The sequence below is a fragment of the Antedon bifida genome, chromosome 2 (assembly GCF_963402885.1).
Source record: "Antedon bifida chromosome 2, ecAntBifi1.1, whole genome shotgun sequence".
NCBI classification, from domain to species: domain Eukaryota; kingdom Metazoa; phylum Echinodermata; class Crinoidea; order Comatulida; family Antedonidae; genus Antedon; species Antedon bifida.
The window spans coordinates 32,593,271-32,608,258 of NC_136227.1; the positions used below are offsets into that span (position 1 = coordinate 32,593,271).

Sequence of the window (14,988 nt, forward strand, 5' to 3'; positions counted from 1 at the left end):
AATAGAATATTGGTTACTAATTGTTAAGACCTTGGAATTCAACTTTTCCAAATCTAAAATTAACATAATAATATAATTCTAATTTTAATTTAATACAAAATGATATTATCTGTCTAAGATAGTAAATGATAAACTAATTTAAATTTAACTCATTTACTTTTAATATTGAATCTAAAATTAATATAATCAAGGAGTCAGTATCTTCATTTTTTACAAAATAATAATAATTAATAAAAAATTATAATATATGGTCACGGTAAATTTTTCATTAATGTTTAACTCATTTACTTTTATTATTATTCTAAAATACTAGAGGGTGAGCTCGCTTCGCTCGCTCCCCCTCTAGGAAGTGTAGACGATGGTTCTCGGAATGATAAAAATGTTCTCCTTGTACGTTTTCTGTTGGTTACCATTATTGAAAATGCTTGACATTCGTAAAACTAAACTATACTCTGTTTCACAGTGTTTTAGATGATTAATAACATTTTAAAGTATAGTGTTTATTGTTTGGTTTTATCTTTGGGGAGGCGGAGTTCATTTGAGGGAGGTGCTTATTCGAGGGTATATATGTTAATTTTTTTAGTTTTAATAATATGGTAATATTTATAATCAAATTAAATCCTCTATCTAATAGATATGAAAAGTAGTAAAAAAGAATAACAAATGCTTGGTAAATTGTAGATAACAGTGCGATGAATTCTACTACAAATAGTATAATTGTGTTATTATAAATGTGGATGGACGTTTATTAGATAGTTGGGTTGGGGGTGGGGGGATTATTATTCAAATGGATGTTTTATTGGAGAGGCGTTTATTCAAATAAATACCATCCTAATAATTATTAATACATTATTTAATTTAAACATCTTTTGAAACTAAGTGCCGTGACAGAGTGGGCCCAAGAAGGAAGACATTACGGCTTGCAACATGGGCAGACATCTCGGTCCTAACGGGACATAGATAGCCTACAGTTATTCCTGCCAGCTTACTCAATAAAACTCAGCTATCGGGATTTCACTCGATGTCACAAAATGTCTTATCATCAAATCTCCCTATGTAATTTTATAATACTATTTCCCATAATATATTCCGATTTTTATGGCATATATTTAATTTGATCTTTATTATTTGCAGTATAATTTTTATTTTTTAACTACTGTACCTTCACACACGCGTGGTCCGTTCCTAAAATAAACAAAAAACTGAAATGGCTATGACTAATGGCCAACTTAAGCTCCAGTCCTACTATCTGTTTTTTTCTTCCTTTTTCCAAAGCGACACTGTATTGTATGATGGAAAGTGCCTGTTTCCAGTCACCTTTAGGGTCAAATCTATTATTTTAACTGCTCCCTTGTGTATAAAAGAGAGAAAATAGTTGAAATCAGGTTGTTGCAAGGTGAACCCAGAAATTACTTTGACCGCGAAGAATTGAAATTGAGTTGAAAATCTACTGTTGAAATCATAAATTTTGTTAAAAAACTCTTTATAATATCTTTAAGATAGAAATATGGAACAATAGCGTCGAACTGAACACTAATGTTATCAAATCTACGTTTCGCGGTACATCTAAGATAGATAAGGTAGGTATCCATGGCATAGATTTGTACCAAAGTTTTTGCATTGTGCTCACCTATGTCAGAATTAACCATAATTTATATATAGATACTCAAATGAAGGAGTCAGTATTTTTGACAAAATAATCATCACAATTAATTTTCATGAAATCTCTAAGCTTCATTACTTGGAAAATGTTAATAATCTTAACATCAGTTTGAATCAGAAATGCCCAGAGTAAAAAGCAAAAGCTTATGTGTTATTGAATGTTAGCGAAAATAAAAAAACCATATTAAAAATTATAGAAGCACATAGTTAAATATCAGAGGTGAATGAGTCAAAGAAAGTATCATATTTCAAAATTCAGTATATTATTCTGATTATCTGTGGGTGTGTGTAGTGTGCCTGTGGTCATATTATGATGTCTAAAACCTAAAAGCTTTATAAGGCCTTATATTTGCTATATTCAACTGCTATTCTACTGCTGCACTTATTCAACTGAAGCACTTATTCAACTGAATCACTTATTTAATTGATATGCTTATTTAAATGCTGCACTTATTTATTTGCTATGCTTATTCAAATGCTGCACTTATTTAATTGATATGCTTATTCAAATGCTTGTAGTTTTTTTTTTCAAATGTCAGGTAATTTCAAGATTTATCATTTTTGATGTATGTACGTCACTCTGGTCAATATTTTTATCATTATTCAAATGCTGCCCTTATTAGACTGCTGCCCTTAGTAGACTGCTGTACTTATCCAACTGTTCCGCTTATTTTACTGCTTCGCTTATTCGACTGCTATACTTATTTGACTTCTGTGGACAGTTGTGCTTAATATTCAACCACTGCATTTATTCAACTGCTACACTTACTAGACTGCTGGACTTATTCGACTGCTGCACTTATTCGACTGCTGCACTTATTTTACTGCTTTGCTTATTTGACCGCTATACTTATTTGACTGCTGTGGGCAGTTGCGCTTATTCAACTACTGAGTTTATTTAAGTGCTATACTTATTTGACTACTACACTTATTTGACTACTACATTTTTATTTGACTACTACATTTTTATTTGACTACTACACTTATTCGACTACTATACTTATTCGACTACTATACTTATTTGACTACTACACTTATTTGACTACTACACTTATTTGACTACTACACTTATTTGACTACTACACTTATTTGACTACTACACTTATTTGACTACTACACTTATTTGACTACTACACTTATTTGACTACTACACTTATTCGACTACTATACTTATTCGACTACTATACTTATTCGACTACTACACTTATTTGACTACTACACTTATTTGACTACTACACTTATTTGACTACTACACTTATTTGACTACTACACTTATTTGACTACTACACTTATTTGACTACTACACTTATTCGACTACTATACTTATTCGACTACTATACTTATTCGACTACTATACTTATTTGACTATTACACTTATTTGACTACTACACTTATTTGACTACTACACTTATTTGACTACTACACTTATTTGACTACTATAATTATTTTACTACTATGCTTATTTGACTACTATACTTATTTGACTGATGTACTACAGTAATTCGACTAATGCTCTTATTTGACTGTTGTGCTTATTCAACTGCCAACTGTACAGTTATTCAACTGTTCGGATATTCAATTTTTGGACTTATTCGACTGTTGTGCTTTATTCAATCACTGCTTTTATTTTACTGCGTTTAATTATAGTATGCACATCCTTTAAATTAAACAATGCAACAAAATGTTTCTACAAATTACCAAATAGTACTATAAAGTTTCATCCATCAATCATTAAATACTAATTGATTGAATTGAATGTTTATTATACAACATTACATCATAACAGAATTGAAAAGGGCAAAGCTCTTAACCTACATCAGGTATACAGTATCAAACATTATAAAACTTGCAATGAATATATAAAACATTTCAGTAATTATTTTACCAATTTTATAGTTATGATGTACTGTACTTATACAAATGAGCAACGATTATTCATTATTTTTGTTATTGCACATGGAATTATAAAATTCAACAATTTAAATTCAAAATCTTTATTCTGAACTTGAACCAAGATTATTTAAGAGCAAGGATACATTTGTGTTAAATCTGAAATAAATCTGGATTAATTGAGTTATTGAATTATAAATGTTCTTTTTCCATAATTTTTTTTCTCGTATTACCATAATAACATTTTCTGATATTAGGACACTTGGAGGGGTTCAAATTTATCGAATATTTTTAGTAACAAATCATCTTAATTTTATTTTTTTTGTGTAAAAATCACTGTAAATACACATTATTATGGTTACCATTATAATACCAAAAATGCAATATACGATTGATTGAATAAAATTCACATATATACGATATATATATATATATACGTTTTTAGCCAATCATGCTGAAGTCAATTTTCAAAATTACCTGAGCAAATATTTTTACATAATTTTTTTTTCTTAAATCGAAGATGACAAATAAATCCTTTCCATGAAATAGGTAACACGACTGGTTTGATAAATAAAGCGATCTTGATTTAAACAAAAAGATTGATAAATGCCAGCCCAGGGGTTGGGATGTCCTTTAATGAAAAATATTTTTAAAATATATTATTTATTTTATTTAAACAATTACATAATTTTTAACCATTTAAAAATAGAACATTTAAAAACAAAATTTAATCATTTATCAATAATTAATTCAATCAAAATAAGTACTACTTTCATTAATTATTGTCGAGTTCTTTATTAAAAAAATAAGCCTTTCCTATCAAAGAGGAGCTTCTCTATAGAACCATAATAAAATTATGTACTGAAATTGAAGCATAATATCAAAATCTTTGTTCTGAACTTAAAGCAAGAAGGTTATATGAAACTAAGGATATTAATGACAATTTTGAAGTTTGAAGTCCCTGAAGACACGATTCTGAATCCACTGTAAAAGTTAATCACACACGAGCAACTGAAGCATGCGTTGCTAGATTTCTTCTCAGCATGCTGGATTGATTTCAAAGATAATTGATGTAGATGAAATCAAGTGGAACACGGAAAAAAAATACTCGTAATTTGAGATTCAAAAATTTGTTGATTTAAATATTTTCAGAATAAAGTAATATTCGAAGTATTAATTGAGAAAAGATAATGTATTAAGATAAAATACAAGAATAAATAAGAATCAGAGAGATTCAAATATTGTTGATTTAAATATTTTCAGAATAAAGTAATTATTCGAAGTATTAATTGACAAAAGATAATGTATTAAGATAAAATACAAGAATGAATAAGAATCAGAGAGACTCAAATATTGTTGATTTAAATATTTTAATATAGTAATACAGTCCACTAGTAAATACATTTAATCTAATATTCAGGGAAATACCTATTCAGGGGACGTTATTCAGGGAACAACCTATTATTGTAAGGGAGTGTGGCGCAGTGTGTTGGACGTTCAACTCTCGCCGCATTGCTTGTATCCTTAGGCAATACTTTACTTACATTTGCCTCTCTCCACCCAGGTGTATAAATGGGAACCTGGTTAAATCAAGACACAACTTTGCGCTGATTACTAGCTGCATTATGGGAGTATGTTTCCATACGTGTTTGATCCACAAAAAAAAATTACTGGGGTAATAATGTTCAGCGCTAAGAGGTTTCACAACATTAGGCGCTATATAAATCCAGGATATTATTATTATTATGGGGACATACCTATTAAACGAAAAAATTCAATGGTTACCAGATACATGAACCAATACCATTACTTTCCTGTGAAACGGACCAACCTCTATTTAGGGGACACTTATCAGGACACTTTTGGGTCTTGATGATGTCCCATTGTCTACTGTATTAAAAAAAAAATAATGCTTTCAAATACATCTAAGAATTTAAAAAATGATGAGATTCAAAATTGATTTATTAACTATTTTCAGAATATCGTAATATTCAAAAATATTAATTTAGGAACTATAAATGTATAAAAGATGAATCTGAATAAGAATAAAAAAAAATAATTTGATATTCAAAATTGGTTAATTAAATATTTTTAGAATAATAGCAATATTCAAGAATATTAAATCATGAAAGATAAATGTATAAAAGATGAATCTGAATAAGAATAACAAAAAGTAATTTGATATTCAAAAATGGTTAATTTAAATATTTTAAGAATACAATATCTGTACTCAAGTATTAATTGACAAACTAAGACTGTAAAGAACACAGCGATATCAGAATTGTTAGACGTATATCTAGATTTCAAAAACTACGTGTAATTTGAGATTATTGTTGATTTAAAGATTTCCAAGTAGTAGTCCAAGCAATAATTGAGAAAAATGAATACATTAAAAAAATACAACTTGAGTGACAATGAGATATCAAATATTGACTAACTATTCTGGCATCAAAAATATTATTATTTAAAATAATCTTAGAAAGTATAAAGGTAAATCAAACAATGCAAGGTTCATAAAGTATAGTAGTTTCATAAATTATAATATTTAGTTTCTAAATTCTATTTTTGAATTTATTATTTCCATTGTTCTCAACTGTTATTGTTGTCATGGTTTTGTTCCAGAGAGTCTCTAATGATCCTTTACTCTCGTAAAATAACGTTTAAATAAACAGATAAAATGCAATTACAAACAATTAAGTTACAAATACAATGAAATATAAGACTACATAATGTTTTAAATAATGCAAATGTCTGGTTTGTATACTAAAATTGAATCTATTATTTTAATTGTTCTGAACTGTTATTGTTGCCATTGTCTTGTTCCGAGAGTCTCTAATGATCATTTCAGCTGGATGGACCACTCTCATAAAATAATGTTTTTATATAGATAAAACACAATTACAAACAATTAAGTTACAAATACAATGAAATATAAGACTCTAAAATGTTTTAAATAATGCAAATGTCTGGTTTGTATATACTAAACTTGAATTTAAACGCAAGTGACTTTTTAAATTATTAATGAAATATCAACAAAACATAGATAAAATACAATTACAAACAATTATGTTATAAATACAATGAAATGAAATATAAGACTACATAATGTTTTAAATAATACTAATGTCTGGTTTGTATATACTAAACTCGAATTTAAACGCAAGTGACCTTTTTAATTATTAAATAATAATGAAATATCAACAAACTGTAATCAGAATGGTCATTAGTAATATAAACAAAGCATTTGCCAATGTAACCATTCGTTAAAGTTGAAATCATTCATTCCCCGTGGATTTAATGAAATCTCAGTCTTTTGCTAATTGTAGTATAAAACTAGTATTTACTTGATTAGTTTAGCTGATGATGGATTGGCCAATTGATACTGGCGTGCGTAGGACACGAGCTAGAAAATCATTAGCAGAACTAATCACGGCTAAAATAATCAACTGGGAACATATTGTAGATCTCAAATTGTAATTATCACAAGAAATTGAATTATGAATCGGTTGAAATAGCAAATTCATTTTTTAAATAGAATGTTAGTAATTTTTTTTTTTCTGGTTTAAGCTAAGTTGATAAAGTAGCGATGACAAAGCTCTTTCTTCCAAAACATTCCTTCAATTAAAACAACTGATTCTCATTTAAATGATTCTTATTTGTGACCTAGATATAGGAATGTAAGATCTGAGTTCTCTACAATTAATGACCACTTCAATTTAACATTCATTCTAATATAGTAAGTAGTTCTTGATATAAATCAATTAAACATAGAGAGACTAATGAAAATTGGAAAAAGAGGAAAATACCATACACTGGGTTTTTGTTATTAATTAATTAAGATGCAAAGATTGTATTTACAGTACATGGATATTTTGGTTTTGGTAGACATGCTATCTTCTGAGTTATTCTAGGCCTAAGCTAGAGGCTTTCCTAATGAGCTCCCCTAGAATAAAGTATCCTTTATCTTAAATCTTAACAATTGGCTGAGAGAGTGGTTGTCTAAGCTCCTTGGTTGGTGAAGGGGAAAATTCTCTTGTCATGGTCCAGCCAAGAGAACAATTGTTGATTATAATAGTTATGTATTACCATAAAATACACCCAGGATATAAATATAAAATTAATCTATAGCACTTCTTAAATTTACATAAAATAAGTTTAGTTATTAATTTTCTATTTTTACAAATCCTCATGAGAAAACTCAAAAGAAGAATATTGAAATTGATACAGTTTCTTTGAATCACAGTACAAGTATAAAATATCATATTTTGTATGTCTTTTTATGTCTTTTGAAACTATGGTTAAGTTCATGTGCATAGTAATGTTAATTAGCTGCTATAAATTATGTCATAAAATATTAACTCAATATTCAATTGCAAATTGAAATAGGGCCTAATCTTTATTGCAATCTAAGTAAACAGAGATTGAATTTTACGTAGGAATAAAGGGAACAAAAAGAACAGACAAGAATAAAATTGTATGACAAGTATACATAACATCTAAATACATATGGGAAAAAACAATATAAATCTAAAGCTTAAATGTAGAAAGGGAACCGGTACAAATTGCACTTCTTAAATTTAAATAAAATAAGTTTAGATATTAATTTTCTATTTTTATAAATCCTCCTGAGAAAAGAATATTGAAATTGATACAGTTTCTTTGAATCACAGTTACAAGTATAAAATATCATATTTTGTATTTTGAAACTATGGTTAAGTTCATGTGCATAATAATGTTTAATTAGCTGCTATAAATAATATCATAAAATATTAACTCTTACATTATAAAACTGACTACATATATATGCTGCGTGTAGGAAGAGAAAAACATTCAAGATTTTATTCGATATTCAAAATTTGAATATAATCAATTCAAGTTTGATACATTTTTACTGCAGGTCCAAAAATGCAAATATTAATTTTTTATATTTTCTCTACATGGCCAGAATTCATACATTAACGTTTTGTACGACTCGTTAAGGTTATTTTCAGAGATGCTTCTGGCTCTTCCTATATGCTTGCTCGTCATTTTTTTGTCCCCTCAGGTATCAATAAAATAATTGCACAATTTATATCAACATAGATGACAGTTGTGAGTAATTGCGAAAATTCCTGACAACAACTGACAAGTTTTAACGGTTTACATCAAGATTTATTTGACAAATGCATCCTTATAATGTGGTAGGTAGGTAGGGAAGTATGAAACCACCCTGCACTTATGATTGTGAAGGGGAAGGTTGAATGGAGGCAGGTCAAATATGTTGGGGGCCTGGTGGCATCATGTGCATCCTGTTCATATGCTAAATGTACAACTTGTTGGGGCAGGGGGGTGGTAATGTGTACTACGTTTACACTAAATGTACAACTTGTTGGAGCAGGGGGTGGTAATGTGTACCATGTTCACACTAGTACAACTTGTTGGGGCAGGGGGTGGTAAATATGTACCATGTTCACACTAAATGTACAACTTGTTGGGGCAGGGGATGGTAATGTGTACTATGTTCACACTAAATGTACAACTTGTTGGAGCAGGGGATGGTAAATATGTACCATGTTCACATCACTAAATGTACAACTTGTTGGAGCAGGGGATGGTAAATATGTACCATGTTCACATTAAATGTACAACTTGTTGGGGCAGGGGGTGGTAATGTGTACCATGTTCACACTAAATGTACAACATGTTGGGGCAGGTGGCATGTGTCCACACATATTGTTATACAGTAGTATGTTGAGGCAGAGTGGCATGTTTAGCTAGCACATATTATGTACAGTACAACTATACATTATGCTGGGCATTGGATATTGTTGTATTATATATTATATATATGTGGATATTGTTCCTTATGTTGTGGCAGGTGGCATAATCTGTGCTGTGTACATTAGTAGATGGAATATAAGATTTAACTATGAAATAATTGCTTTTGTTTGTTTTTATTTTTTTTTACTTCTACTAATGTAAAGAGCCATAGAAAAAAAGTATTGTACAGAATGTCGGGCAGATGACATAATAACACATACTCTTGTTGGAGCAGGAGTTTACCATGCACACATTACTACTGTACTGTATGTTGGGGATGACTGTATACATAAATAAACATATTACTGTCTGGTAAGTCGGGGCAGGCAGCATAATGTTTACCCCTATACGTACATTTATATAATGTACGTAACGGCTAATTAAGATTAAGTGTTGTATTATTATTATTTGTATAATGTAAAGAGGGACTACAGCGACAGACCCATTGGGCCTTTTGTAGTCTCTCGACTATTATATGCCAACCATTGTTATGATATAATATTTTTGGTCAATAAATGTTTCTTGAATTGAATTTAATACAGTGTCAGTGATGGAGTAATTGAACAATGGGGTAGCAATGTACAATATAATACAACCCTACACAACTACAGTATGATGGGACAGGTTGTATGGTTTAATGTACCCATTTTTTTACGCATTCAAAATTCCAACGCAAACTACATTAATTGCCGCATTCATCATGCAATATAACTATGTTTTCTAGTAAAAATTGATTGATTAGCAATCATAGCTAATCAAAATTGTTAATGAAAAATGAGGCAGGTTGAATGGTGGGGTGGTTTAATTTAGCTAATATTTCAAATTGCTTACCATTCTTGACAAGGCCTAGTCAATCTTCTGTTTGCAGATGAGAAGCTGAAAAACAAATATAAAACTTGTTTTTATATTCAAATGCAGACACTTATTTAATTTGAAAAAAATGATTATCCTGTATTTGAAAGCAAAAATGTTTATATCTTATTTTCAGTCTTAACTAGGCCTAGGCTAGAAATTCGAGTGGAATACTTTATACTTAGAATTTGAGCTAACTAAGCAAGTAGCTCAAGTACTTTTACTTACTATCGAAGTCTTACTAGAAAAGTAGGGCTACTGTACCAGCAATAATAAAGATATGTATTATGTTGGATAAATATACTAAGGCCTAGGCAGGGTTGTTATAAGTGTCATACTATAATCTACGCCAAGCTGGGTCCGATAATATAAATGTTATCCAGTACATGCTAACATTATATTTGATGTTATTGTGATATTTAATTGTACATTTTAATATACATTTTTTCCAAATATTATTGAAGACTGCACCCTCTGTGATAAATGAAGCGGATTGACGGGTTTAAAGTTTAGCAATATTTTAAATTGTTTCTGGAAAGAAAAATATATATATGAAGTTAAATTTACCACTATTATAGAGCATGTTAATATTTATGTAGAGTAGGCCTCCTTGGTTTATCGCAAATACCTTGATTTCGCGAGAAACGTCATTGCACAATGCATGATGGGAAGGGTTTTGGAGCAATAGCGCCACCGTGTAATACAAACTTTATATACTGGTGGTGGCGCTATTGCTCCCAAATCCTTCCCATTATGCATCGCTCACGCAATTTGCGATAAACCTTAGTCCTTATTGATATCATTATAATATAATAAACCTTACAAATACCAGGCGATAGGGCCTACTACCGGGCGTAGATATAGTGTGACTGTGTTATACTAACTAGCAGAGAGGTATATACTATAGGCTAGATCTAATTTAATAAGGAGCTCATTCATAAGCTAGTAACCCTTACAAAAAAGTTCTATAGAATTCTATAGAGTTCTATAGAACATTTTATAGAGCTCTATGGTATTCTATAGAAGTACAAAATTTCTATAGAAACATATTTCAATTTCTATAGAATTTATTTTGTGTCTATAGAATGTTTCTTTTTTTCTATAGAACCTATAATTTTATAGAATTTCTATAGAATTTATTTATGAATTTATATATGTGATTAATACATTGTCTCACCATTATTGAAAGATCATGGAATGAAGTGGATTGATAATTACATTTTTATTTTGCCAATAACAATTTTTTTTTTCATCGCTTACAAAAAATTATATGATAAGCAATTTTGCATGTAAAAGAATAGGATTTTTCTTTACCAGTTTATAGATTGTTGAAAATCAAATTAAAATCTGGACAAAATACAGAAAAACAATATAACACTTTTCTGTAGAAACTCTATGAAATCTCTATAGAATTTTGATAGAGATTTTATTCAATCATTCTATAGAAAATCTATAAACGAATTCTATAGAATATTTGATATAAATTCTATTTATTTGATTTGACAAAATTTGAACAAATTTGTAAGGGATATTAACATGAACCAATTATCATTGTGTACTTGAATTATATCAACTTTTGCTTACTGTATATCATCAATTATTATAATTTTTATTGCTTAATGGGGGTTACATTTTGATTTTGCCAATAGCAATACAATAATGCCTTTTACAATTTTGCATGTAAAAGAATATGATTTTTCTTTATAGACTGTTGAAAATCTAATTAACTTGGACAAAATATAGAAAAACAATACAACGCTTTTCTATATAAACTCTATGAAATCTCTATAGAATTTTAATAGAGATTTTATAGAATCATTCTATAGAAATTCTATAGAATAGTTGATATAAATTCTATAAAAATATTTTTATTTAATTCTATAGAACACATTTGTAATATTAACATGAACTAATTATCAATGCTGTGTATTTGAATTATATCAACTTTTGCTTACTGTATATCATCAATTATTATCATTTTTCATTGTTTAATTAATGGGAGTCGTTAATTAACACCTCCCTGGTTTTAACAAACACTACTCCAAGCCATAATGGATTGGTCCGTGCATGCAGTGCCTCATGGGATAGCTTGGTGCAACTGCAAGAAGAAAATCGGCGGGAGGATTTTAATTGTGTAGCAGCCAAGCAAGCTAGCCTCTAATTTTATTTGAAGAAAGATGAATACTTTGAATCATGTACAGTCTTAGCCAAAGGTTGGTTAATTAGTATTGTATTATTAACCTAGCTTACACATACCATATATGAGTTACATAATATAAGAATCTATGCTTTTTGGCCTAAATAGTAGTAGGCCTATGAGAATCAGGCCAACAAGCCAGCTAAAGTAAGGCCTACTACTACTAGGCCTACATATGGTGACTTGGGATTGGTTAGGGAAGCTAGGCCTAGCTAATTAAGAATTTAATTCGTTTTGTGCCTTCAAAAGAAAAGACCTACTTCATTGCTTAAATAAAAACAACACGTTTTAAGCCTATATCATGATATAAACAATTCTGTCCTTATTCTATTGTTTTATAGATCTCGCCATCTCTTTACCAGATTATACTGTAAAGCTGTTTTTTTGCTGCGATAGTCATTGGCCAACAAAGTAAAAGAGATGAACAAAACACAGAAGGTTAGCGCACAGGAGCCACAGCAGGAAGAAGATACTGAATAGTTTTTATGTTTTGTATATTTTGTTGCACCTTGTTATTAATTCTTGTATTCATTACTCCAACTCATAACTGACCGGTAAAGTGTATGCTGATGTGTAATTATTAGTTTTATATTTTTAATTCTAAATTAGTTATTTAATTTATCCAAAACCTTGATCTTTTTAAAGTGATATTATCCCTATTTCCCACAAGGTACAACCAAAACAATCCAGAATATATATATAAAAGACACCGAACCAACTACTAGTTATTCAACTGCAAAAACAATATTTAATAGTGTATAATAGTATATTTTTATGTGTATGTATATATGTGTAATTTCGTTTTTATATTGTTATCCTAAATATTTTATTGATATTTCAATAAATTGCAGTACGCACTGAAACAGATGAAAAATTGACTTTAGATTTTATTACAGTATTCTTTTCGCCTATGCCTAACAAACGATTTGCTGTCGCATGAAAGAAGGTCTAATAGCGGACTTGTATTTATTTCAAGCTGAAGATCTCAACCACCCATAGAAAATAAACATTGTTTGGCTACTCATTTTCTATAGAAAGTTGTTGGGTTTCTATAGAAAAGTGAAACTTTTTCATGGAAGTTCTATAGAAAATGTTATAGAATTTGTATACAGCTCTATATAATTTCTATAGAGTTTCTATGGAGCTTTATATAATTTCTATAAAGTTTCTATAGACCTATTATAGTTTTTACAGAGTTTCTATAGAATTTCTTTAGAGTCTCCATAGAATTTCTATAGAGCTTTATATAATTTCTATAGAGTTTCTATAGACCTATTATAATTTTTATAGAGTTTCCATAGAATTTTTATAGAGTTTCCGTAGAATTTTTATAGAGTTTCCATAGAATTTTTATAGAGTTTCCATAGAAATTCTATAGAATTTTTATAGAGTTTCCATAGAATTTTTATAGAGTTTCCATAGAAATTCTATAGAATTTTTATAGAGTTTCCATAGAATTTTTATAGAATTTCCATAGAATTTTTATAGAGTTTCCATAGAATTTTTATAGAGTTTCCATAGAGTTTTCATAGAATTTTCATAGAGTTTCCATAGAAATATCTATAGAATTTCCATAGAGTTTTCATAGAGTTTCCATAGAATTTCTATAGATTGTTTCTATAAAAAACTTTATAGAAAATCTATAGAAAATTCTATATATCTTCTATAGAATTTTTTTTTATAGAATTCTATAGAACATTTTTGTAAGGGAAGCCTAGATAGTAGGCCAGCTAGTTAGGCCTAGTCTACCTCTAGGCCTAGTAGGCCTAGGTGTAGGGCTAGGCCTAGCCTAGTTTAGTTGTTACTATATGCCTACTACTTAAACAATTAGTTAAGTATAAATATAATTATTAGGTCTAGGCCCCGGCTAGTTGTCTACCTGATGATGTGTGTCACCACCAGACAGCAGCAGAGGAGGGAAGGAAGGTACTATAGCTAGGCCTAGGCCGTCGATCGTTTGTGCGACAGAGACGAAGTTCGCGCTCTCTCTCTGAAAAATATGCTATGCGCCATCAACGTTAATCTGATATTTTTACTATTAACCAATCAAAAACGTGAACAAGTCAAGCCGCAACAATATTAAAAATCCATCAAACTAAAAATACAAAAATATGAAGCGGGCAATTACTCCCTGATCAGGGTACCATGACGTCCAAACAACCTCTCCTACGCTCCCCATCCTCGACAATCACTAAAAATTAACAATTATTGGCTTAAGTACATGTTGTGTAGGCCTACATACCATAGACCGACCATGGAGGTATAAAAATATTTTTATACCTCCATGGACCGACGCTGCCATTATAGACAACTTCCTTTGCATCATATATTATGAGGTATTTTATTGTAGAAAACAGAGGGTAGCCAAAGGCTGACACAATCTGATTAAGTATAGACTACGCTAAAATTATATCATAAATTAGGCTCAGTATTGGATTGACTTAAAATCAAAACTGATAGGCCTCATATCCTCTCTATACACTAACTGAAGTTGCATAGCAGTGACAACTCAAAACGTAAACGTAACGTAATTTTTTAAACATACAAATCAACGTAATTCGTAAAATAATTATATTACGAAATATGCT

General features: G+C 29.7%; 1 protein-coding gene across 1 annotated transcript in view; it reads right to left on the minus strand.

The window, feature by feature from the left end:
• The window catches only part of LOC144834726 (meiotic nuclear division protein 1 homolog), a 60,794-nt gene extending 46,408 nt beyond the window's left edge, over positions 1-14,386 (minus strand). Inside the window, exons 1-2 of the mRNA XM_078689631.1 lie at positions 14,280-14,386; positions 10,183-10,227 (exon numbers count right to left, since the gene is read on the minus strand). Of these exons, the coding sequence (XP_078545757.1) occupies positions 10,183-10,185 (3 nt within the window). The 5' untranslated portion in view covers positions 10,186-10,227; positions 14,280-14,386. The remainder of the gene's footprint in view (positions 1-10,182; positions 10,228-14,279) is intronic.
• Between the last annotated feature and the right edge of the window lie 602 nt (positions 14,387-14,988).